The sequence below is a fragment of the Poecilia reticulata genome, chromosome 1 (genome assembly GCF_904066995.2).
Source record: "Poecilia reticulata chromosome 1, P_reticulata-male-v2, whole genome shotgun sequence".
NCBI lineage: Eukaryota > Metazoa > Chordata > Actinopteri > Cyprinodontiformes > Poeciliidae > Poecilia > Poecilia reticulata.
This window is the reverse complement of record NC_088830.1, coordinates 24,065,849-24,092,413: the sequence shown is the minus strand read 5'-3', so window position 1 is coordinate 24,092,413 and position 26,565 is coordinate 24,065,849. Positions and strand designations below refer to the sequence as shown.

At 40.3% G+C, this 26,565-nt stretch overlaps 2 protein-coding genes and 1 long non-coding RNA gene across 5 annotated transcripts; 2 read left to right on the top strand and 1 right to left on the bottom strand.

Moving 5' to 3' along the window:
- The first annotated feature begins 8,916 nt into the window (after positions 1-8,916).
- On the top strand, positions 8,917-18,307 carry LOC103468203 (transcription factor Sox-10-like). 3 transcript variants are annotated; one of them, XM_081609717.1, is made up of 5 exons: positions 8,917-9,071; positions 14,036-14,138; positions 14,426-15,127; positions 15,371-15,648; positions 16,150-18,307. In XM_081609717.1, exons 3-5 carry the CDS (start codon positions 14,685-14,687, stop codon positions 16,935-16,937), a joined length of 1,509 nt encoding a protein of 502 aa, XP_081465843.1. In that variant the 5' UTR covers positions 8,917-9,071; positions 14,036-14,138; positions 14,426-14,684; the 3' UTR covers positions 16,938-18,307. The 3 variants fall into 3 exon arrangements, with proteins under 3 accessions (XP_081465843.1, XP_008413336.1, XP_081465841.1); XM_008415114.3 differs by lacking the exon at positions 8,917-9,071 and having other exon boundaries at positions 13,691-14,138; XM_081609715.1 differs by lacking the exon at positions 8,917-9,071 and having other exon boundaries at positions 13,691-15,127.
- Positions 18,308-19,751: 1,444 nt separating this feature from the next.
- rnaseh2a (ribonuclease H2, subunit A) lies at positions 19,752-23,305 on the top strand. Its single transcript, XM_008415130.3, has 9 exons — positions 19,752-19,901; positions 20,131-20,266; positions 20,867-20,938; positions 21,116-21,242; positions 21,371-21,458; positions 21,629-21,766; positions 22,428-22,515; positions 22,657-22,780; positions 22,968-23,305. Exons 1-9 carry the CDS (start codon positions 19,752-19,754, stop codon positions 23,119-23,121), a joined length of 1,077 nt encoding a protein of 358 aa, XP_008413352.3. The 3' UTR covers positions 23,122-23,305.
- Positions 23,306-24,490: 1,185 nt separating this feature from the next.
- Positions 24,491-26,257, bottom strand: LOC103468217 (uncharacterized). Its single transcript, XR_534185.2, has 2 exons — positions 25,495-26,257; positions 24,491-25,407 (listed from the first exon to the last, which is right to left on the bottom strand). It is a non-coding gene; the product is annotated as an uncharacterized LOC103468217 (long non-coding RNA).
- Between the last annotated feature and the right edge of the window lie 308 nt (positions 26,258-26,565).

Genomic DNA, 26,565 nt, shown 5'->3' with positions numbered 1-26,565 from the left:
GTGTGTGTGTGTGTGTGTGTGTGTGTGTGTGTGTGGGTTGCCCTGCGACAGACTGGCGACCTGTCCAGGATGAACCCCACCTCTCACCTGGAACGTTAGCTGGAGATGGGCACCAGCAACCCTCCCCACTATGGGACAAGGGTGTACAGAAAATGGATGGATGGATATTTGAACAAAACCTTTGCAGTCTCTGGAAAGGTCACAAACGTTCCTGCAGGAAGTATTCAAATTGATGTCAGAATTGATTTTTGTCACAGCAAACAGACAGCTCATTACACACCCACTGCACGTGTTTCAGAAAACTGATCATCGGTGTTTTGTTTTTCCCTGAATTTAATTCTTCCCTCCATTTCTTTAAAATGTGTCGCAGGCAGGAGAAAGGTTAAACGTTGTCCTTTGTCTTTTCTAAGAAGATATTTCCCTTCTCTCCCTGCTGTCTTTCCATCCTGCTCAGCGTCTGTTTTCGGGAGTTGGTTAATTATCCGTACCATCACATCCCTCTGTCGTCAGCGTCCGTGAGGGGAGCAGCTGTGTGACCTCCCGACCTTTCGTAAGACTCCCAATGGCCGATCAGCATCCTGCCTAATAAGCTGCTGTGCGTTCGTTCTGGCGTAGGTTAAGTGTGTGAGTGTGTTTGTGTGCTTTCATGTGTGTGACACCCCTGGATATCTGCTTGGCCTCTCCGGCCTTACTGGCTGTTTGCGGCCTCGGGCTGGTGACAGGGCGTGCGTGCACAGCAGGGGACAGTATTTAGGCACCGAGGGCCGAGGCTGGGGGATCTTTGATTTCATAATAAGCTGTTGTCTGCTGTGGAGCTGTGGAGCGGCTCACTGGGTGGACAGAGGAGCATTGTCTGCAGCTCAGCGTTGCTCAGCTCAGCAGAGGAGGCCTGCTGAGCCATGCTGGGAAACACCACGGGGTAAACATCCTCTGGTTTCTCCTCTCTGTCTCCTGTTTGTCCTGTCTCTCCATCAAATATAGCTTTGCGTGTATTTCAAAAGGAAACAAATTCCCAATAATTTCTCAAGAAAACTGTCAAAGATATACGTTTTTTATTTTACCTCTCTCACGGGATTGGTGGCTCTCAAAGCTGATTTTAGCTGCTTCTTTTGCACACTGTCTATTTCCATTAGTCCCCTTTCAGCTTCCCAGCACTTTGCTTGAAAATTGCTCTGTAATTTATCTCACTGCCAATCACCCAGTTATCCACAACATCGAATAAATATGAGATGAATTAGAAGGTAAAAACACAAAATCTTATTAAGTATTTTTGATTCTATTGCAAATATCTTAGAATATTTAAAGTAAGAAAAAAATAACTCACAAGTAACTTTTCAGCAAGAAATAAGGGCCTGTTTTGATTCTAATTTCATAATACTGATGAAAAAGAACTAGCTATAAGTGAATAAAATCTACCAGAAATTATTTATGTTTATGATATGTTAACATTTGTGGCGGTTTGGATTTTTTTTTTCTGACATTGCTCCCAAGCATTTATTAATTGTTTTAAAGACTTGTTGATGCCAAGATGAGACGTTTTGCTGCCATTTTCTAACATTGACTTTGATTTTTTTTTTTTCATTTTTATGTTCATCAGCCTTCTGCTCATTATGGAAAATGTAAGACAAATCATGTGTCCTGATCCAGTCGGATGTGTCTTATTTATGCCTCAAGGAAGCAAAAAATCAATAATTAAATATTTATTAAGATTTCCCCCCAACTGAACAAATGTACTCGAAATAATGGTGGATTGTTGTTAACAATTTCTGTGAAAAATTATGATCCTGCAGTCAAAGCTGTGCACAGTTCTCTTGTTTTTTGGGGGGCTGGGGGGTTTGCCACCATTGCATTTATAGTTTGTATTTAAAGTACATAGCATCTTTAAATAAAAACAACTATGAATACCAGAAAATCAATATGACCTGTTTGCCTGCTATTTTTCTGGTGGTGTTGGGACTTTAGAAATAGATTTCTTGACACTTGAGATAGCTAAATTCCCCAGAGGTCTTTTATTTATTTATTTTATGGCCTATCAATTGCATAGCGCCTTTACCCGGTTTATTAATTTCTTAATGTGTCATTTAATTTTAAAATCTTTGATATATCTTTGCTTGGAGCAGCTGTGGCACTTTATTGTTTTACACTTTAATACCCAGTATAATTGTTAAAATTTATTATGACATTAGGCCATCTCACATTCAGAAGAGCAAAGACAAGGAGTCAACAATAAATCACCCCGTTTCTTACTCTTCTCTCCAAAATATTCCATCTATCTTTCTGTCTCGTAGCCTTTTATCTATCCGTCTGCGCTGACAACAACAGCCTCTTTCATGTAGTCATCTTTTCCTCAGAGCCTCGGGCCCTCGCCCTCTTTCTCCTTTGTTCACACGGGCTAATTAAATGTTCTGAGAAGAACTCATGATGGGGAAAGTCAAATCCACTTTCTGTTTTCCCCCCCGTACTACTTCTTTCTCAAAGATAAATTTGTGCTTCAGATATTGACCCCAAACAGCGTTTAAAAGTTATGTTTGGAATGAGAGACACACATATCACTTCTGTTTTCCCCCCAAAAATGTCACTTTAATGATTGCAGTTTCAACTCGGCTCACATTTAAATCCATCGAGCACAGTGTCCAGTTAAAAAAAAAAAGAAAAAAAGATGTGACCTCAGAGGAGGAGGCAAAACCAAAAACACTCCTGATTTTAATAAAACAATGAAAATTATAAATCATTTGAAATCTGTGGTTTTGTTTTACTTGTTCATAAAAACGCCAAAAGGCACAAAGTGTTTGATAATATAAAAGGACACAAAAAGACAGGACATGGAATTCATGCAAGCAACAAACAATGAAAGAAAAGTCATTTTGTAGTATAGCAATCAGTTTAAACACATACAACATTTCTATGGAAGAACTTTACACCAGTTGTGTCTCTTTCTTTACAGAAATACACTTGTCCTATAGAACAACCTATAGGACCTATAGGTCGAGAAGCGGCTATGATTCATTTCTATGAAGTTAAGTTATTTCAAATGATCTCTTCTACAAGTAGAAATTTATGCTTCACTTTGCATGCACATCTCAAAAGGAATCACTAAATAGATGATTAATGTTTTTGACAAAACTTATACTTCACATGACAAATAATGAACTAGTGATGAGTGAAGCAATAGAAAATCAGCAAACTCACATTTGATTCTGTGTAAGACAATCATTAATTGAAAGTCATTGAAGTCAGAGAGTGAAGTCATCCTTTCAGGTAAAACAACAAGTGTCAGACAGGTGGCACTTATTTAGCAACAATGGCAGTGAATGTTACAATCTGATAACAGTACATTATTCTTAGAAACTGAGAAAAGTTTTCCAAAGATATTCAGCTTGCTTTGACAATAAAACGTTGACTGGAGAGGGAGACCTTTCAGAGATGGGCTGCTTAGGCAAAAAAGAAGTGAAATGAAGTTACTGACAAGAAGATCTCACAAAGCATTGCTGAAAACTGACATGCCAAGCAAAACATTGACTGGCTAAAGAGGAATAGAGCAACATTTTATGCACTGATGAAAACAAAATTGTTCATAAATCCAGTAAAGGATGGTGGCTTGTTGTCACTTCACTGCATAGGAACGTTTCTCATTCCTCAGAGTCTGGGATATCTTATGGCATAGCCAAAATCATTGATCAATTTGAATTCATCTATTGAGGAGTTAACATTCCCTCATGATGAAGAGGAAATGCGCTTGAATGGGTGTTTAAACAAAACAACAATTCCAAGCGCACTAGAAACTAGAAGAGTTGTATCTTGTTTCAGGACCAACATTAACGTTGTGTAGCACCCAGGTCAATCCCCAAACTTCTATCCAATAGAAATCTTAGTAGGGTGACATCAGACATGCTGCCTCTGAGGTAAAACAATGAAATGTAGTTCAACTGTCCTGCATTGGCACATCTGTCCAAATGTGTCAGAGGTTGGATGACTCCATACAACACTTATGTGAAACACAATTTACACAAGTAAATATAAGACCAGTTTGTGAAATCACAATATATAAGAACTATTTAAATGCAACATTTTCATAACTCTTTGGAAAATAACACAAGGAGTTATTTTGTGTTATTTTCTGATGACTAGGTGATCGGTCTGATGAAGCAGATTCCATCAAGATAAACTTAGAACAAGAATCTAAACGTTCTTCTGTAGGACCCAACTCAATGTCCTTTTATAACAGTGTAGGCATTTGATGTATACTAGTGTAGTTATTATATGAATATTTGCAGTTTAAGTTGCTTTTCTAAATTGGTAGAAAACTGCAGGGAATGAGACAAGCATCTCTCAAGAAAATCAATAGCACAATGTCAATAATCAATGGAAAAATCTTTAGTACCATTACAACAATCAAATCCTCCTTTAAGTAGAGATTTTTGCATCTTTCCACTGGTATTTGATTATTTCTGTTGCTGATGAACTATTTGAGGTTGTAAGGCCTCCTGTCCATCTCCCTAATCTTTATCTCTCTCCACAGATTCTCTGCCAGAATCAAGACAGGGCCGGGCATCGTTAAAATGCTACCATTACTTTCAGTCAGAAGAAATATGTTGGTAAAATGAAAAAAAACAAACACTTTAAACCCAAAAATTGGTATGAATAAAAGTGGGTTTTCTCTGGGTACTTCGGTTTCCTCCCACAGTCCAAAAACATGACTGTCAGGTTAATTGACCTCTCCAAATTGCCCCTAGGTGTGAATGTGTGTGTGCATGGCTGTGTGTCCTGTGTGTGTCTGTGTTGCCCTGTGACAGACTGGCGACCTGTCCAGGGTGACCCCGCCTCTCGCCCGGAACGTTAGCTGGAGATAGGCTCCAGCACCCCTCCCGACCCCACTAAGGGACAAGGGTGTTAGAAAATGGATGGATGGATGGATGGATGGATGGATGGATGGATGGATGGATGGATGGATGGATGGATGGATGGATGGATGGATGGATGGATGGATGGATGGATGGATGGATGGATGGATGGATGGATGGATGGATGGATGGATGGGTTTACTTGTGAATTTGATCTGGGTTTAAGATAATTTTTTTGTTTATCTGTAGCTTTATGTTTTCACAGTCTATGTTTTCATGGAAAAAAAAATAATTATGAGGACTCACTGACCAAAGAAGTTGTTTTTTTTTCTAATCTGGGGCTGTGTGAGGCTTCATAAAAAGACTTGCAAACATTATTCAGTTGCTATTTCATTAAAGACAAACATTAAGTCTAAAAATAATACTGCCTCAAAATTAAACAAAAAAACACAAATGTTTGTCTCATGAGCTTTTAATGAAGTTGTCTACAGCCTTTCATATCCAGAACAATAAGCTCCCGGTTATTTGCTCTGTTCTGATTGAAGAGAAAGATTAAATCTGAGCTGACAGGTCACCTGGGTCCACCTGATGCTGACCTTCTGTGTTTAACTTAAGTTTGACTCAGTTATTCTTATGACTGAAAAAAAAAACAACAAAAAAAAAACAAACGGAGGGATACAAGTCTTGAAAGACAAGCGAAAACTTGTCTTTTTTTTTCAAGAAAAAAAAAGATAATTTGAGAAATAACATGTTTTTTTGTAATCAAACAAGCACTTGCTGATTCTGCCTTTGCTGAACTTCATGGAGGAATTTCAGGGTGGACAGGAGTCAACATAAATGCATGACTAAACAGCACGCTGGCATGTATGACTGAAGGGCAAACCAGTCATAAAGTTGCAGCCTGAATGCCATCATTGTCTCCAAACCCATCATCCCCACCATCATCATCATCATCCTCATCATCGCCATCATCATGACACCGAGATTTAACTTCCCTCTCCACCAGAGACACCGTCATCACCTCTCTCTCTCTCTCTCGGACCTTGACTCAAACTTTGGTTTTGGGGGAAGAGGTGAGATTGTTTTTATCACGTTCATAGGCAGGTTGTAGATTTCTCTCTTCGTGTTCACATGCTTTTCCTCTGTCGCTTCCAAGCGTAGCAGAAGTCGTGGCAAAGAGACGTAGACACAGCAAAAGGCCGAACAATAGACCATTCATGGTGCCCTGCAATGCAATGATGATCCTGCTCTGCCCTCCACCTCCTCGCCCTGCACCAGCCTCCACAGCTGCACAAGAATGCAGTCCAACAAGTTCCCCCCTCCCTCCCCCCTCGACCCCTCTCGTCCCCCGCCACCACCATCGCTACCACCGCCACCACCTCACCAAGTGCTGCCGCTATCGCGACCGAAAGCCCCCTTCTTTCCCCAAACAGAAAAGATGAAGAAGGCAAGAAACCACTGGGGGCGGAGGAGGGCTCTGCAGATGGAGCACAAAGGGAGGATTCATGCTTGGTCACATACACTCTTGGAGGGGGAAAAAAAAAGAGGGGCACCCATTTAAGTGTGGTGCAGCTGCACTAATTCACTTGGTGAAAATGGGCAAAAAAGGGAGTGACAGAGGTCAGATAGCAGAATCTCTTTTTTTTTAATCCATCCCCATGGATGGCGTGTCACTGCATCGCTACAACTTAAAAAGTCTACGTGCTGCATAAATCAAGAGATAAGTCGAAAATGCACCTGCATCCAAAGACTTCAGCCCTGTCCTCAGACTACAAAGATTTTGAGCCTCTATATATTCTCATCCGGTCAGTACTGTGCCTTGTCAAAGCATATATAATGCTCAAACTGTTTCAGAATTTGTCACATTACAACCGCAGACTTGGATGTAATTTATTGGGATTTCATGTGATAGACCAACGGTGCCCAAAGTGTGGCCCGGGACCATTTGCGGCCTTTCGAATGATTTTGTGCGGCTTTCAGCAGCAACTAAAGGACGAACTAAAACTGATTTCCCAACAGACGTGGTTGATGCAGATGCACATTTTTTTTAAATGTTAGTATGTTCCAAAAAAGATTCAGTCAAATAAAAATCATCTTAAGATGTCAAATATGACGTCCAACACAAAGTATTCATATTGTAGCCCATGGGTGTGTTTTTTTTTTTTTGCTAATTTAATTTGAGAGTAAACACAACCACAAACATGGACAAACCAATTTAGTAAACTTGGCTAAAGTTTACTAAATTTACTAAATTGTTCTTGTTGATGAAAATACACTAACACATGTGACTCATACACACCCAACACACACTCTATAATAGAAAATATGGCCCAATGGCAAAAACGTTGGACATCAGAGTGATAGAGCAAAATAATTTGGTGGACAAATGTGACATGGAATAAAAACTGTACATTGATTTTCAAGGTTTTATCAATAAAAATCTGAAAATCTGTACGTGCCACGCATGAATCAACACTTTGAAGAGCCTTTTAGCTGCTTAGCTTTGCTATCCTTGCAGTTAGAGATGTTAAATGTTTTGCCTGTTGTACTTCGCAGAATATGGACTTTGATTTTGAAGTCTTGCCACAAAGTATTGGTCAGAGTTAGAGCAGAACTTTGACTAGGCCATTCTAACACATGATTATACTTTGATCTGAACCATTTCAAAGCTGTGGTTGGATGTTTAGGGTCACTGCACTGCTAGAAGGTGAACCTCAACTCTAGTCTCAAGTGATATGCAGCCTCCACTAGGTTTTGCTTCAGGACTGCACTACACCATAATTCTCCCCCCGTCATGTTTGAAGGTGATGATATGTTCAAGGTTTCACATGTAGATCAAGAACTTCAATGCTGAACTAAGACCAAAAGCAAAAGGGGATGATTAAAACTCCAGTAGCTCTGATTTTCCAAATTACCACTCTGAAAAAAAAAACACATGCATGAATTTTTTTTATTTAGATACCAATTTGTGTCATTCTATCAAATAAAACCTCAATAAAATATATCAAAAATTTGATTGACCTTTCAATAGGCATGAATACTATAAAACACAGCATGGCTTCACAGAATCTGACACCGTTAAAGTTTCATGGGAGAGATGATGACTCCAGAGCTCACCACATAGGTCCCAGAAAATGGCGGCAGAGTCACATGAGATGCATTTTTATTGGCAGCAATAGCCTAGGAGCTGGAATTTCCCAAGCATGAAGCACTGACCTCAAGTGTTGTCTTCGCCCAGACCCTCAGAGGAAATGACATTTATGAATTACAGTGTTTTCCAGAAGTCAAGAATATACACAGCCAACCCGAAGCACGAGAAACGCTGTGGCGTTTACTGATTAATTCTTTTTTTTATTTTTTTTTAGGCAGCTGGGCCAAGTAGACCAATTTATGTCAGTTCAGACTTACAAATTCAAAGTCTTTCTAATGAGTTCGTCATCTCTTGGAACAAATGCTGCCATTCAGTTGAAGCCAAAAGTGCCTATTGACAAGGGAGTGAATACTTTCCAGCGATTATGCATCAGTTTAATGCAGAATGTGACCCAGCATGTGAATATTTGACCGCTGTGAATGCTTATCTGCATCTCTCTCCAACTCTCTCTCCAACTCTCTCTCTCTCTCTCTCTCTCTCTCTCTCTTTCTCTTTCCCTCTCTCTCTCTCTCTTTGTATCAGCCTGTTTTTCCCTCTTGTCTCTCATCAGATTTCAGGAATTTCCCCCAGAGATCTGTGCAACTATTGAGGTCAACGCTAAAGGATGTTCTCACTTTTCCATTTGCCTCTATACCTCTAGCACCTGATCAGAAAAAAAACAAAACAAAACAAAACACCTCCATCAAAATATTGTGGTGAAATGAATTGACCAATCGTAGAATAACTCTAAGTGAACCAGTATTTCTATCGCATGACAGAGCGTGCACCTGAGGCTGACTCTTTGACCCACTAGGATCCGTGACCTCCCATCCTGATCATGAGACCCTGTCTTCCCATCGCCTCCCCACTCTCCCCCAGGAGCCAGGAAGCAGGCTCTTGTGACACAGCAGTCTGCGGAGCCATGGAGAGGCCCATTAGTGCAGTCACATGGCAGGTTAGCACAGTTACTGATGCAACCATGTGAGCTCTATTTTCTAACAAGCAACAGCTGCCCAAGGTTCATGATAGTTTCACTGGAGACAGGAAAATGTTGCCTGTGCACAAGGAGAGTAAGCATTTGGACAACATGTCAGTCGCAGGTAAAAGAGTTATAACTTGAAACTTTTTGACTCTATCATAGCAGAGCATTGTGTATAATGATGCATTCTATTTCTATGCCGGAAGTTTGATTTTTAGAAATTAACCCTCTGAAATGCAACAAGACTGTTTCCTGAAGCTTGCAACTCAGACTTCACAAAGTCAGATTTCTCCTCCAACCAGGCCCAAGTTCAATAATCAACATGGCTGCACACATAAAAATCTGAAATTTGCTGGTTTAAGCCTTTTACACACATCTCTGACAGTGTGTACCACAATAAGCCAGCGGCAGGCAAAGAGCTGTACGTCTAATTATAAACATCTTCCTCTTGTGTTTGAACCCTTAAAATGGGGAGAAATACACTAATGCAAATTGCAAATCTTATTGGTTTTGCAAAATGCAAAGAAAGAATTCTATTTGCCTCTAAGCTGATTTTTCCAAGTTCCCAATTTGGAATTATATGACTTGGAAATGTAACAGTTTTCAAGTCAGGTTCAAATTCCAAAAATATATATTCTGAATAGGCTTGTATGTCTTATCAAAACGTTTTGAAAATAGCAACCTCTAAGTATTTTTTTAAAGCCAATATTTATGGATTCAAATTGTTTCAGTTCTGATGTTCTAATCTTAAATGCCATGTTTCCAGCTACAAGCCAAGAATCATCATAATTAACAGACAATGCCGGACTGTAGATCATCTATATATTTTTCTCTGCGAATCGAGTTACTGAGTAAATTAACGTTTCAGTAATATCCAAACTTATTGAACATGACTTAGCTGAAATACAATTAGTAAATGACTGGTTTGCTGACTAGCAGATGTTTTCCTCAGAAGTCAGATTTCCCAAGTCCACAAATGAAACGCCCGGTGAAATCGGATCTCTAACGTGAAAAGTCAGCGACTGTCGAACCACCCTGCTTCCAACTTGGCTTCCTGACATTTAAAATGCTAAGGAAGTTGCAGAAAAAAAAAAAACTATTGTGCTACACAATATTTATGAACATTCCCCTTCTGTGTTTTCGCCTATAGCTTTGAGAGGAACACGTGAACTCGCGCAACGTTTGTATGACGTCATCCAAGTACTTACTACCGAGACAAATTGATCGCCTCATTAAAACACCTGTCAGAGGGGTAAAAATGTCTGAGTGATACGCATCGAATGTAAAAGTATAAAAAGCATGAATTTGCTTAAAATAAGCTATCTGCTTATGCTAAATGTACAGGAGGCCTTTAATTAAAAAAAGAAAAGGTAGAAATTAATGCAATATGGTCACTTCACACGGAATTATTTGAGTTTTGAAATATTGGAAATATTGGAAAATTTAAGACATAAAATACCTGTTTATGTCAAGGTAATTTTGCCAAATATGTAATTGCTAAAAAACAAACAAACAAACAAACAAAAACAAAAACAAACATTGTTATATGAATTCAAAAATCCAGAAATACGCTTCTCATATAAAAAATTATTTGAACTATACATATTTATATTCTTATTTATATATACGCTTTAACGGTTTATAAAATGTTAATACATTTTTAACATCTGAAAGTGAGGAGATGCCTCAAGCCAAAAAACGCGTTTCAAGGCACTCCTGTTTCTCAGCATTGATTATCATATATCAATCAATAATTTTGTTGTCAATTGCGAACATGATTTAGCTGCAAAGCTTTTTATGCTGTCGTCCTTGATAAAACTCTTTGATCTGGATTGTTTGTTCTTAAAGAATTCAAAATATTATATTGCAAAAATCAATCTGAAATTAAAGTTGAGATTTTGTTTCAGCTTTATCCACTAAGCCCAACGCATTTCGTTTTTACACACAAAAAAAAAAAAATCGGACATTTTTAGAGCTTTTCTGTCACTATTTTCGGCACAACGAAAACACTTTGATTAATTAAAAAATAACTACTCAAGGGAAATTCAGAAGTGAAAATCTCTTAAATGCAAGTTAATAAAATATCTACCAAAGTTCCTACGCATTTAATCAACTTAATAGTCATTAAAAAAATTAATGTATTGATAACTGTTGAAGCAGTACTTAAATACATTTAAATCGAATCTTTAAATTCTAAATTATTAGCTTTGTTAAAGAGATTATTCATTCACGACATTCTCTCAAATGAAACTGGTTCAAACTGACAAGAGTCCCTGGAGGCGAATGGCGCATCCAGGAGCATGAACCAAACAGACCCCATCAAACCGCAGCCCTCAACAATCTGCAAACACACAGAAAACAACAACAACAATAACAACAACAAAACGAATATATATATATATATATATATATACTAACCGTTTCCTGTAGAAACAACCTGAACGAAAATAAGCAAAACTAAAAGCACAACTCACTCCACAAGCCTGAGAGGCCTCACGCAGAATCTCTGTGCCGCTGAAATTTAGCGGCGGGGTGCAGCAAGCAAGGTGTTCCCCCCCCACACACACACACACACACACTCCCACACCTCCCCTCCACCAGCATCTTCCTCAATCCCGAGCACCACCATCAGCACCTCCGAGGCCCAAATCCAGATGGGTGCACATTAGGAGCGGGAATAGTGTCGCAGCGGGAGAAACAGAGAGGTCCTTGCGTCCCCGTCTGCCGCCGACTATTTTCTCTGTGTGCGCCACTTGTGTCTTGGACATAAGGGGAGAAAGACGCACACATCGCTCTCTGTTATCATTTTTTTTTCCATGTTTGCAGCACAAAACTGCTTTTTGTTCCCCCCATTTTTTTCATTTACGAGGGTTAATGGATAGAGGCTTGGGCGTTTGATCACATGGCTACAATTCACCTGAGATGGAGACAAAGAGAGCAAAGAGAAGGAGCGGAGAGAGAGAGGGAGAAAACTGAGAGCCGAGCTACACATAAGAAGCAATCGGACACACAGGGGTCATTGTTGCTGTCGTTTGGTGACTCTGTGTATGTGCGTGTTTATGCGCGCGCGCGCGCGCGCGCGTGTGTGTGTGTGTGTGTGTGTGTGTGTGTGTGTGTGTGTGTGTGTGTGTGTGTGTGTGTGTGTGTGTGTGTGTGTGTGTGTGTGTGTCTTTTATACGCTCATCAGACGGTGCTTCCCATCAGGCCACGCTTTAACGGTTTATATCACGGGCCATCATGTGCGGACACGCAGTGACGAAGAGAACGGTGCAATTGCTGAACTTACAAGGAGTCTTAAAATGAAAACATTGAGGAAGATACTGTCCAATATGTTCAGGGTCAAAGTCAGATTTGTTTTTGGGTTTTTTTGTTTGTTTTTGTTTTCTTTTTACTTTTCTTGTAGCTGCTTCCACAGCTTCATCCAAAAGGGAGACTGATCGAAATGCAGCAGAGGAGGAGGGAACGTTTTTTCTTCTTCGTAAATGAACGTTTTAAAATCAACAGCAAAACAGAATATCCAATTAACAGTTTTTGATAGGCTTAATTAATGTACGGGACATTCTTCACAAATAGCGTCAAATTTAGGTGCTATAATCGCTGTATCAAAACGGGTTTTATATGTTGTTTAGGGGTATCAGAGTAAAGAGGGACCCAAATAGAAATTTACTGGACACTTTTCTGGATTATTGTTTGCACCATAAAAAAAATGAAAAAATAATAATAATAATTAATAATAATAATAATAAAGTTCTCTCTTCTCTTTCACCGTTATGCACCACTTTCAATTTAATTCACTGCTTTCCAATAAACACATCGTTTACTGTAGGAATGTGACACAGTGTGAAAAAGGTGATAATTTGTCAAGGTGCTGTTAAATACAGACTGCATAGAAGATGTAATGCAACTTTTGATGTTGTTTTTGATGTTGATGGATCATTAAAAAAAACACATTAAATACCAACCACGTGACAGTTTTAGAAACAATAAAACAAGTAAGAATTTAAAAACTAATAATGGCCTGTGAGAGGCTTATGATGAACTGTATTTATAACTTGTTGCGCCCAAATAAAGTTTTGGGCGCCGCTCTGTTTCTACATGCTTCTCTGTTTTATTTCTGGGTATTGAATTAAACGAGGTTTTGTAGAAATGAACGCCATATTACATGCACAAAACAAACAACGAAAAAGAAAGGAGGCAAAGTTGGGTTTTCCACTCATTTCATCAAAATGTGTTTAACTTGATTTTGTCTTAGGGTTATCAAATAAAGGGGTGTAGATATAAATGCAGGTCACACGTTTTAAATGTTTATTTGTAAAAACCGTGTAGCCTTTCTTGGGTTTTCCAAGTCAGTGTGTCAGACTTGGGGGACATTTTCTTCAGACATATCACTTAACGGGGCTAAATGCAAATGCACATCAAACCTTTATGATTTCTATTTACTAACTGGAAATGGAAAGAGTATCCTTTGAGTTTTCCAGATGCAGATGCATGCGGGAACATTTGGGAACCAATTTCGCGGTATCAAAATGTGTTTCACTGGATTTAAGGGAAAGAGTGAAGGTCGGCTCAAAACTTTTACAACCGTGTGGACTTCTTCAGCATTTCCTAATCGATGTGGCAGATTTGGGAGCTACGCTCATTGTACCAAGTACTACAATACTTCGGTTGGCCCACTACATTTTTCATTTCACGATTGATTTTTTTTTTTTTTTTACAATTTTTTTTATATATTTTTTTTTTTTTCTGGAAATGACTGAGCAATAACTCTCCCCGCGATTGCTTATTTGTTTGAACCATGTTAACACGTCCAACAAAGATGGCCTTCTCCTGCCTCTAAATGGACGCACTGTACACTCATCTAAACTACTCCAAGGTAAAAAATCTCACCTCTCCTCTGCTGCAAATCCAACAGTGACGGGCACTGAGCTCTGATACGCGTTTCGGTCCACTTAGTCAACATCTACGTCGCTGAGGAACCAATCAGAGCGCAGCACTGTGCCCCGAGAGGCGGGGATTAGCCGTGTACTGGAATGCTGTCTCTTTGGGAATGTTTTCCAGTTTCAATCACTTTTTTTTCCCTCCCAGTCCTTCTCACAAGGCGCTCTTTAAGCTCCGCTGTTGCCACACAGAGCAGCCATTCATCGGCTTCGCAGTCAGCCACACACACCACCACTGGACATCTAAATTGGTAGGTTATGTAATTTTATAATGCAACATTTCGGACATAAATGATATCGATATTTATGTGTAACGTACAATAGTCATTTACACTGGAACGGATTTGGCATTAATTTGTATTTAGCATAAAATTATATTAGACATTTTGGATTATCTTTGAAAATGTTAAATTTCACCTGTTATAATTGCCTGAAGTAAACAGCAAGTTTTTGGTTCATAGAAATTTAAGCTTTTATAACATTTATTTTCAGATTTTTAATCGAGTTAAACTTTCCTCTCTTTTTTGCTTCATTTTAGCTGCTATTTAAAAAAAAAAGTTACAAAAAATAAACAAGGACCCGACAGCGAGAAAGGATATTTGGACTCATAATTATGACTTTTCCCAAGAAGGGTCAGAACTAATCATTAATTGGTGGCACTATAAACTTTTTAACAAGTCAATAGCTAATAAAATATATATATTTTTATTTATTGAAAACATACTACTGCATTAAAGGTGTTTTGTCAGTGTAATAAACAAACAAATAATAATAATATAAGAAGAAACATAGAAACTATGTCGGGAGAGGAGCACAGCCTGTCAGAGTCAGAGCTGAGTCCCGTGGGATCAGACGACGGCCACTCGCTGTCACCGAGTCAGCCCGGAGCGCCACACGGCCCGGACTCCCCGCTGAGCGGCGCGCCGCAGCAGCTCACCGCGCTCTGCGTGGGGGATGCGGGCAGCGACGACGGAGGCAGAGCGAGGGCCAAGTCGGAGGAGGAGGACGATCGCTTCCCGATCGGGATCAGGGAGGCGGTCAGTCAGGTGTTGGACGGATACGACTGGACGCTCGTGCCAATGCCGGTGCGCGTGAACAACGGGAACAAGGCGAAGCCCCACGTGAAGAGGCCCATGAACGCGTTTATGGTATGGGCGCAAGCCGCGAGGCGGAAGCTGGCAGACCAGTACCCCCACCTACACAACGCGGAGCTCAGCAAGACCCTGGGCAAGCTGTGGAGGTTCGTATGAGCGGAGGAGCAGGCAAGCCCTGCTGCCATTCATGTCTTTCGGGATGTAATGCAAATGGATGATGACGTGCTTACATTTGAGACGCTGCGCGCGAGCTGTATTTCTTTTGAGTCACAAATAATAAAAAGACATTCACATTTTGAGTTGTTTGATTTTACATTTGTAGAAGTTGTACTTAAGCGGGCTCAACAAACGTATAGGATTTAATCTGCCCTCGTTTTTCTCGCCCCCAGACTGCTAAACGAGAGCGACAAGAGGCCATTCATTGAGGAGGCAGAGAGGCTGAGGAAACAGCACAAAAAGGACTACCCAGACTACAAGTACCAGCCCCGGAGACGCAAAAATGGCAAACTGACCCCAGCCAGTGAGTCCGACAGCCAGGGGGAAGGGGAGGCCAGCCACTCCCAGTCCCATTACAAGACCCTACACCTGGATCACAATGGTGGGGCTGGGTCTCCCCTGGGTGACCTGCACCACCACCACCACCACCACCATCACCATCATCCCACAGGTGTGTAGATCCTGTATCCTGGTGCACAAAGCCAAGATATGTATCAAAATTTAAAAAGATATATTTTAAAGCTAATCCTCCCAAATTATGGACATTGATGGATATGTCTTTGATAGCAATGTAGAGCTAAGTAAAATATATAATTAAACTTTATAGCACATACATCATGTTCTAATTTAGTCTCAACTTAAACCCAAACCATAAACCCTTAACCCTGAAACAAGGCTTGTTAGAAATATGATTCACCTCGATTATCTTTCATATGTATTTAGACCTTAATTGATGTCTTTATGTAGACTTCTCTTTACACTTCACTTTCAGATACATTTTCACTTTGCTTAGACGGAAGTGGCCTCAACCAAACGAACCCTCAATTCTTTCCAATTTCACGCACCTACAGAAGCTATTGCTTAAGAAAAAACGTACATTTCAAAACTACATGAAAACAACAACAAAACCAAAGTTCACCTGACAATGCTGGTCTCTCTTCTCTGTATCTAGGTCAGGGTCACAGCCCACCCACACCCCCCACCACCCCAAAGACAGAGCTTCAGTCTGGGAAACTGTCAGATGCCAAAAGGGAGGGCGGAACAGGAGCGGGCGGAGGATCTGCGGGTTCCAGGAGCGCCCTCGGAGTTGGAGCTGAGGGGGCGTCTGGTGGTCCTTCATCGTCGAGCACCAAACCCCACATTGACTTCGGCACCATGGATATTGGCGAGATCAGTCATGAGGTGATGTCCAACATCGAGCCGTTTGATGTCAACGAGTTTGACCAGTACCTCCCTCCAAATGGTCACCCACAGAGTGGCGCCGGGGCCCCCTCGGCCGGCTCCTCCGCCTCGTCCTACGCTTACGCCCTGGCTGCGGCCAGCGGGCACTCGGCTTGGCTCTCGAAACAGCAGCAGCAGCCTCAGGCCTCTCCTTCGTCCTCGGATCCATCGAAGGCCCCCATCAAAAGCGAGTCTGCGTCCGCTAGCCACTATGCAGAGGCTTCATCCTCCCCCTCCTCAGGTACCCACGTCACCTACACCCCGCTCAGCCTCCCCCACTATGGCTCCGCTTTCCCTTCGCTGGCCTCCAGGGCTCAGTTTGAGTATGGAGACCACCAAGCCCCCGGGGCATACTACGCCCACTCCAGCCAGGCCCCAGGGCTGTATTCAGCATTCTCCTACATGGGCCCTACACAGAGGCCTCTGTACACTACCATAGGAGACCCCTCCAGCGTGGCGCCCTCTCACAGCCCCACACACTGGGAGCAGCCTGTTTACACCACGCTCACAAGACCTTGAGGCAGAGCAGCTGAGCAGTGGGAAATATGGGAAGTGTGTGAGTGAATCTCTTGTATATGTGTGCAAACATGTGGTGTATGAATTGTATGAGTGTATCTGTGCCATATTAGTGGTTTTTACCATGTCTTTTTCTGTTTTGTTTTGGTTTTTTTAGCCAACGCGATAAAAAGTGTCCACATGAGCTAACATGAAACAGAGACTCATGCAGAATGAAATGCGAATCATGGGCCCACAGCCAATCAAAAACACGTCAATGTTAACAAGCGTGTGCCATCCTATTTTATTTTTTACTTTGTCATGTACAGCACTTGTATATATGTTACAAGAAGTAGAGCGAGAGCTGGGATTGGACCAGTGTTGGATTAAAGATTGACTCTGAACACACCAAGAGGCGAAAGGCTTTTAGACTGACATAATCTAATTTTATTAACCAAACTAAATGATTATTTGGTGTTTTTGTGTTCATGCAAGTAGTACATTTATTTTCATCACTGGTGTAACTATCTTCACTGATTGGCACCACTGCTATGGAGAAAAAAAAGAAGAAGAAGAAGCATGTTCTGTTTCATTTCAGATGTAAGATTGTTTTTTCATGGCCAAAAATGGACAGCTGAAACTTTTGTTGTTGTTGTTGTTTTTATTCCGTAGATAGCTCAGTCTATATTTCTTTCTTTGGATCTATTTTGCTGAACTAAATAAGCGTGTATAATGGGGAAAAAAAATAGGAAAAAGACAGGGAAAGAGAGCTCTTGAAGATGTAGTATTTTAATGTGTGACTCCTTGGAGATTTACCTCAGTTCTGTTTGCTTTGTGGCGATCAAATGAATTCCTGAAGAAGAAAGAAAAACAAACAAAAAAAAAAAACAAACAAACGTAAAGCATTTTGTTGAGTTTTAAATGACGAACACTTTGATGATTTATCCACCACCTGCGTTAAGATCTAGAGGTCTTAACCAAATCTTTTGGGGTAACAGGCCAGCTCTGGGTATTACTTTAGGATTAGAATCACATGGACAAGGCTCTACATGTCGGCCAAAATTGTGCCTTCACCTTCAGTTTACACCTTTGCAGCCCTCTCCCGCTTTATCAACCTGAATAACGGTCATTACCACAAGTTTGCCTTTATTACTTGACTCAAATGTTTTATACTGACCCTTTTGGCATGTAGTTGTCTTTTTTTTTTTAATGTGAGTAATAATGCGTTGTGTCACATCTTTGCTTCTTTCATTTTTGTATAATTCTGGTTAGTTTTGTAAAGTGTTTGGTATACACTCACTCGAGTATTTTTGCTTCCTTACAAAAAAGCAATGTTGAAATATTATTGTCATCTATTAAATCGATTTATTTATAAAAAAGAAAAGAAAAATGAACTGTGTGTGAGACTTATTCTGTGCAATAAGTATGTGAAGGGTGAAAAAGTAAATAAATAACATGGTGCTGACGCGTTAACTGTAACAACAACACAATCAGAGCCCCACCAACCTAAGCTGTTTACTGTGTTTGTGTGTGTGGTGTGAGGCTAAAATTGACTACTAATTCCCCACGTTTAATCGGCTGGGGACTGCGTGTTACTGAGGGGCACAAAGGGAGCCTTTCAGTCGCCAAGAGGGATGCAGAGAGAGAGAGAAGGAGGGAGTGTGCAAGGAGCCAGAGGCAAAGCCAATTTCAGCTCAGGAACCGGTGCACACTTGGACTTTTGTGCATGGCTTTTCCTCTCACGCTGCCCCGTCCTCTCCACCTGAGGCTCCCTCCCTGCTTCCATGTTCAGCTGCAGTTTAAACTCATTAGAAGGGCATCCAAAATTCAAATGTCAAGTTCACTGCTGGGACTATGTTTCAGAACACAGTCGTAGTAAGCACGGTTCTATACTTAAAAAAAGTTTTGGACAAAAAGTATAGAATTGCAGTTCTAAAATAAAAATAGCACTTAAACTTTTCCACGATTTGTGGTGCAAAAAAAAATAAAATAAAAAAAATGAAAGGATACTGAAAGATGGCTTTCAAAGAAAATGTGAAAAGAGTTAAATTGATTTGATTTCAGTTCCCAACTTTTTGTAGAAACTGCTTTTGTTGCAGTAGCTACAGCTTTTTGGAGAACATATAGTTTAGCATATTTAAACTAACATTCTCGTCAAATCATATTTGAAAAAGAGCTCAGTTACATTGAATGGAGTGCATCTGTTTTAGAGACACAGATTTTCGATTGTATTTCTGCTTGGACTTTGATTAGACCATTCTAGCATAACATGCTAAAAGCTAAATTGTTTTATTGTACCTCTGGATGTATGTTCAGGCTTGTCATGCTCCAAGAAAGATGAACCTTCAGAACAGTCTCATCATTTGCAGACAGGTTTTCTTCCTGCCCTGCACTGATTTGTTTTTGTTTTCTTTTCCTGTTTTTGATTTTTTTTAAGCTTTTGCTATTTTTCTTTTTCTTTTTATTGTATTGTATTTTGTTGTGTTGACAGGTTCCCACCTGAGCTGTGGCTTTTCTGCAGTTCTTCCAGTCACAACGCCACCCCGGTCCTTTGAACTCATGCTCTCCTTGTCAATTTAAGTGAAAAGAGAACATTCTAAATTGAGTAAAAAGAATCTCTAAATTGTGTCATTTCCCATATAAAAAAAAGAAGAGACAGGGAGCTTTAGAAAATAAAAATAAAAATAAAGGCGGTCAATTTGAACAAACAAACAGAAGCTCCCAAACCTTCCAAGTAAAAACACGAATTACTTTAAAAATAGTATAATTTTTTTTTATGTTTTTTATTCCCAAGTTACCGAGTAAATGTAACCAGTTACTGTACTCACGGCTCGCTTCATGTTTGAAGAACGATGTTTTGAACCTAGGATGAGTGCGAGTCCACCTCCAGTCCAGGTGGTGGCAGTAATTTGCCCGAAAATTCAAAATAGGGGCGGCAAAGCTGCGGTGGAAGAGAAGAGGAGAGCAGCACAGCCACCGTCTGAACAGGTCAGGTTGCCTGTTTTCTTTTTGACTTATTTAGAAACCAGGGAACTAATATTTTATCCACAGTCCTTTTGGAAAACCTTTGTTTTTGTCTCTACAGCATGTAGCACTGAGCTAACCTTAGAGTAATCCCTTCGTGGTAATATTTGAAACTGCAGTATGGCTTTCATCAGGTTTCATCAGATTTGAACGCCATTGTAAACTTTTTCATTTAACGATTGGGTCCTTTCAGTCAGCAGCAATGGACCTGAAGCAGTTTGAAGCGGACAACTCCGGCAGCTTCAGGCTGGCCTCTCGGATTCCCGATGTGTGCAGGACGGAGGACTGCTGCCTGGGAGTGGATGAGGCAGGCAGAGGTCCTGTACTCGGTGCGTTATCACTTCATCATTTATCTGCTCATTTGTATTGGGAAGTATTAGCACATACCTAACATAACAGTTTACAGTAACTGTCCCTAGTTGGATTTTTGGGTTAACAAGCATGTAGGATATTATTAATGGGTTAAAAATAGAAATATGGAACCGAGTAACACTGAATCGTGACATCCTCTGTACCTTGGAGCTTTCCTCTAAATTACTTAATTATGCACCAGGGTGTTAGGTTTCGGGGGGAATTAATAAATGCATAATTTAGTTAAAAACATTTTCTTGTAAAATAGCATCCTTACCAACTACATGTGAAAGTGTATTGACAGCAAACATCTGGAAACCTGCACCAAGACATAATGAAAATATGGTTTTCTGTCTCTTATGACAAGGTATTGTTCATGGCTTACAAAATATGAATAAAGCCAGTCTGAAGATATTTTGGAGAAATTGACATATAATAACATCTGGATATTATGGTATAAAGGTCTAGACACACTTTTGAAATTCAGAAACTACGGAATGAACTACTTCACCCTGATCCTAATTATATACAAGCATATAATGTCTTTGAATACTTACAATGTTCTTTTTCTGATTCAGGACCGATGGTGTATGGGATTTGTTTTTGTCCTGTTTCAAAAAGGGAGGAGCTGAAGGATCTGAAAGTAGCAGGTAATCCTCCCTTTTTCCCCTCGGAAGAATCGTCCTTGTTTAAACTGAGTTTTTCTGCCATATTTCCTCAGACACACACACACACGCACACACACACACACACACACACCGTTCTTTAAAAAGCCTCACTCCGAAGCATTTCATCTTTTAATAAAATGTTTCTCTGTCTTTGGTTAGATTCAAAGACGCTAAATGAGGCTGAAAGAGAGAATCTGTTCCAAAAACTGGATGAAGCACAAAACTACGTAGGCTGGGCTTTGCAGATCCTTTCGCCCAACATGATCTCCACCAGCATGTTGCAGAGGTAGGACACGTTGAGCTCATCTGTGTGCCAGCCTGTGATTGTAATTATCATACACACACACACACACACACACACACACACACACACACACACACACAATAACATTGTTTTTTAAATTTTGGTTCAAGGACAAAGTACAACCTGAATGCCCTGTCACATGATACAGCCATCGGTCTGATCCAGTACGCCTTGGACAGTGGAGTACAGCTTAAGGAGGTTTGTAAACCTTACACCAAACAGTTTCATTTCTTCAACGTAGTTCTGAATATCTGCAGAGCACCTGCAGCTTGATGCTTCATTATATGCCATTTCACCTTCTCTATGTTTCCCTTTTCGCTCCATATCACCTCCTCTCTGTGCCGTCCTGTACCTCCGATGCTTCTCAGGTGTACGTGGACACAGTCGGACCAGCAGAGAAGTATGAGGAGAAGCTGTCCCAGCGGTTCCCTGGCATCCAGGTGACTGTGAGGCCTAAAGCCGACTCCCTCTTTCCTGTTGTCAGCGCGGCCAGTATCTGTGCAAAGGTCAGTCAGCCAATAGGCATTGCTGTTCATTTTTTGTTGATCATGTCTCGTCGTATTTCTAGAGTTTGTTTGACCTGATTTAAATCCAGAACATTTCTGAAGATATCACAAAAATCATCATGCTTCCTTTGAAATCTAAATCTCTCCTGGGTAGAAATGTTATTTTATATATGTATAATACAAGTGTTGTCTAAATGATAAAACTTTCCCAATCAATTTTAAGACATGCAATTTCCTTTGCTGCTTCATCACAGGGATGTTTTTATTGTTGCCTCACATTGACCTCCTTTGAAGGTTTAGCTTTCGCTACTTTCCTCTTTTCCTTCTAGCCCGGCAGCTGCTTTACGGTTTCTTGTCCCTGCTGGCATTCTTCTGTTTTTATGTCTGTGCATGAAGATACTCAATGTTCACCAGCGTTCTTGTTCTTGTTGTTTGGTAAGATACAGGAAAAACTGCACTACTAATGACACACGGCAGGTTTCTGCCACCCATTCCAGGCATGTAGCAAAGACCTGGTGGTGCAAATTTGAATAAAACTCCCTGACTAATGAATCCACAAGAAACAACAGTTATTGGTCTCTCTGAGGTTCTGAGCTGTACTTTTTATAGTCATGTTTTCTTGCTTTATTTTCACAGTGAAAGTTCTGGTTGTGGTTTTCAGGTTGCCAGAGATCGCGTTGTGAAAGGCTGGAACTTTGCAGAAGACCTGGGGGAGATAGATGCAGACTATGGCTCAGGATATCCCAATGGTAACAACATTCGACGTGTCGAAGTGCTTTCGCACATATTTTCACATATTCTCAGTGTGCTGCATAGATTTAGAGATTTGTCTCTAAACAAAGGCCAAAGTGGGAAAACTATGTCAAACGATTTCTGTTTTCTGTTGCTAGACCCCAAAACTAAAGAGTGGCTGCTGAAGTACCTGGACCCTGTGTTTGGTTACCCTCAGTTTGTCAGATTCAGCTGGAGCACAGCTCAGACTCTCATGGACAGCAAGGCGGTGCCTGTACACTGGTGAGGAGCCTGAGGGCTTTTTCCAGGCATAAAAAAAAATTGTTTGAAGACAAAAATAAATCTTAAACCTCAAATCCTTTGATTTACAGATCACACTCTAGGTCTGTGAAAATCCTTTGACATCAGGAGACGAGCTCTAACCACTTTATCAAAATAAAACAAAACCCTCTTTAATCTGTGTACTTAGGGATGATGATGAAGAGGATGGGGAGAAGGCGGCGCAGCGGCAGAACAACCGTTCCATGTTGTCTTACTTCAGCGCATCAGCAGAAGGCGACAGAGCTCAGCAGACTCACCGTTTCTTCTCGGAGAGGAGGCTGAAGAGTTTAAAGTCACTCTGAAGAGGCATCAGAACATGTGACTCACATCCTGGACATTGGAGGCTCATTTGGTGAATATTCTCCTGCAGCACAAACGACTAAGCTGTTCACAGAGTGTGAAAAATCATCATTAGTTGATTTATCCGTGATCTAAACTGGAATCTTTGATATTATTTTTAATAAATAAAATAATGTGTTAAACATGCTTTCTCCAGATTCTTGTTCAAAATGATTCACTGAGCAACTGGCCACAATATATTTTATGTAAAGACTCAGGTTTGGAACCCTGTAGTGGTTAAGTTTCAAGCAAAACACTGTTTACACCAACAAAAGATAATTCTGTAGCTCTTTTTTTAGCCAATCAGGTTACTCAAAAGTGGGTTCCATCACAATCTCATCTGTGCTCGCATTTACCCATCCACACTTATTCACTCATTCAGTGTGTGCCCAGGAGTCTATCATTTTTGTAGAGATCAAACATTATGCATAACATATATAATTCGATATTGAGTATCTTTAACTGTCCCTCCTGTTGTCCTCGGGTCAAAATGACCGAGATTTGTATGTGTTTTCCTTATACACAGAAAATAAGGACAACAGGAGGGTTAAATGGGTGGATGAACTAAATATTCAGGTTCATCCACCCATTTAATCGATGGATCAATTAAAAAGCAAACAAGTAAAAGATAAATGCCAACATGTTCCCTTTTTAGATTTTAATATGTTAAAAATTTAGCTCTAAGGAAAAAAAAAACCTGCATATTATGGGCAACCATATTTGTAATTACTCTTGAATCAGTGAGGAGCCCAAATGACCCATGGGTCGCACAAACTTCTGGTTTAATAATATTACTGCAATTGAAATTTTGTACAAAATAATCTCAGTGAATAATCCTGCTACCATGTAGTTTTATTAAGGAGTAACAGAAATATAACCAGCCACCATTAGGGGGAGCTCTGTGCCCTGCTTTGTGAGTTTAAAATTTGCTGTTCTGTCGTTTGAGAACAGCAGATGAGAATGTTCAGTTCCACTCTGTGACTCTCCTTGTTTTTCTTAACATGAATTATTTCCAGCTGCAAAATTTGTCTTACTGGCACCTAAAAAAAAAAGCTGAGAAGCTTCAGAGAGCTGACCGTCAGAGTGCAGCTGACCGTCAGAGCTCAGCAGCAGGTGAGGAAGTGTCGTTGCGTCACTCTGTGCCATACATCCAAAGAAAGCTTCTGTCATTTCGAAACGTTCTCTGGTATATCGTTAAAAGTACTTAGTTCTGTCGGGATGGTATTGCAGATGATATTGTCACTTTTAAATTTCACCTTGATATTAGAAAGCAGTCCATGCCTACTTTCAATGGGGAAAAATATTTTACTTTTCATTCATCAAGCCAGAGACAACAGCTTGCAGGTCTTTTAATAGATCATACCTCTAACACTTTCCTTCTTAGGGAGAAGACAGCTGAAATACAAAGTCATAAAGATCATGTTGAATGTGATTCTACAAAACGATTAAAGTCAAATATTAAATGTCCACTCAAGAGGATTTTCTGTTAATAAAACATATAAAGTGCATCTGAAGGTGTATAAGATTATTCAGATCCAAACAGATTCTAAAGATGTATTACATGCTGTCTTTCTTTCTGAAGGCCACACATTCTAACATTTGCACCTTTCTGCACTCTGAGCAGACCCATCTTTTTTTTTTTCTAGTTTTACATGTTGTTTTCATCAGCATGAAAACAAATTTGAGGTAACATTTTGGAAGAGGCTTCTTGATATTACTGCATATTTTTTTCCACCTTTCTGAAATCAGCACCAGTTCAACAAAACACACATTGGTGGAAGCCAGAGGAGTCTCAAAGTCATCCACTGGCGGTCTCACATCCTTCTGGTTCCTCAGACTCTTCGTTAAGATGCCTCATGCTAAATATACAACCACACTTTATGGTACAAGAACATGAGAAAGCTGACCACAAGAGCCAGAAAATATTGCTTTGCAAAAAAAAAAAAATTAAAAGAAAACCTTAATTGTAAGAACTCTTAACTCGTGGTAGCTATTGAAGGCATATATTCATCAATCCAGGTGTTTTAGCTTCCATGAGGTTTTTGTCTCGACTCCTGGATCCTCTTCCCACAGTTCATCGCTAAGGTGGAGACGGCAAATGAAGACAGGATCACAATCGAAGTCCCCACAAAGTGAGACGAGGCTCCCCTGGGTGCCGCTCTCATGACTCTCCTGGGGAAGGCCTCTCTGTTGAAGGCTGCGTTGGCGTTCAGCGTCTGAGCTGCGGGATCCATGTTTACAGACTGCGGCTGGGTGGAAGAAAGCTGAAGTTGAGACGAGGTGCTCAGGGCGTGCTGTGGCCTCACCAGGAAGAGTCTGGATCTCTGTGTACTCACCCGCCTGTTTCAGGTCTGAACAGCGCACATATAATCCGGCATCTACCTCAAACCCTTTTTGTGCATCCTTTTATAACCTTCTGAGGCTGCTCCTCTTATTATTTTAAGCCTGGCTTCCTGCAACGTCAAAGGGATCGGAAATAGTTAGCCCAATAGCCTACAGTGGGCTAAGCTGGTTATCTATCTCAGCTTAGGAGTGAGTAATGTAATACTATTAGATCATCCTGCCGTTGTTCCAAAGCAAATGGACTTTTTCTGAACATTGACATTAGCAAACTTTCCACTTTAAATATCAATGAACAATTTTTTTAACCAAAGACTTTCAATTCCAGGCACAACATATTTGTAGAGCAGGTGTGCTGTATAGAGAGGCTACAGCTTGTCTATACAGTGAGAGCCGAGAATCTGCGTGCCATGAAAACATTTTCTTAAAAAATAGATGAAGGTCGTATTGAGGATGAATATGTTTTATTTTTCAATGTTGTCAAATAACATGAAAACTTTTAAATATTTCACTTTGACAGTGTGATTTTGGCAGTTTATGCCCCCACTGAGATTTCAAACGCTAAATGTGGAAAAATACCAACAAGCTACTCATTCCTGAATTAGTTACACTTGTCGCAGACATTTAAGCTGTACTATTTATAGGGAATAACTGGTGTGGTTTGACATCTGAGTGCTTGTTAAAAGTTACTGAGTTAACAGCTAGGAAAAAGCTTTCATCTGCATCGCAAATAAGGTTCAGTTCGACTAAAACCACAAGTTTTCTTGTAACATAATTGGAGCCCCAGAGTCACCCAGGTTACATGATTTCAGGAAGGGTTTCTTGTAATCCAGTAAGCTGCTACAGATAGTTCCAGTTTCTTTTTAAGACTCTCGTACGATGGGGCTAATGGGATTAAACTTGTTCTTTTCCAACACGGACACACAGGCTTTTAATTAATGAATGAAATCCGGAATCAATCAGAGTGGTTGCTCCAGACAAATAAGTTCCTTTTTTTTTTAAATAAAAAATAACAACAACAACATTTTTTACATAAACAATCATGATGAGTAACAGCTTGTATTTAA

Coding starts and splice junctions, on each gene's coding strand:
- LOC103468203 (XM_081609717.1), top strand. CDS start 14,685: ATGTCGGGAGAGGAGCACAGCCTGTCAGAGTCAGAGCTGAGTCCCGTG. Junction 15,128..15,370: donor ACCCTGGGCAAGCTGTGGAG/GTTCGTATGAGC, acceptor TCTCGCCCCCAG/ACTGCTAAACGAGAGCGACA. Junction 15,649..16,149: donor CCATCACCATCATCCCACAG/GTGTGTAGATCC, acceptor CTCTGTATCTAG/GTCAGGGTCACAGCCCACCC.
- rnaseh2a (XM_008415130.3), top strand. CDS start 19,752: ATGTTTGAAGAACGATGTTTTGAACCTAGGATGAGTGCGAGTCCACCT. Junction 21,243..21,370: donor TCCACCAGCATGTTGCAGAG/GTAGGACACGTT, acceptor TTTTGGTTCAAG/GACAAAGTACAACCTGAATG. Junction 22,781..22,967: donor AAGGCGGTGCCTGTACACTG/GTGAGGAGCCTG, acceptor CTGTGTACTTAG/GGATGATGATGAAGAGGATG.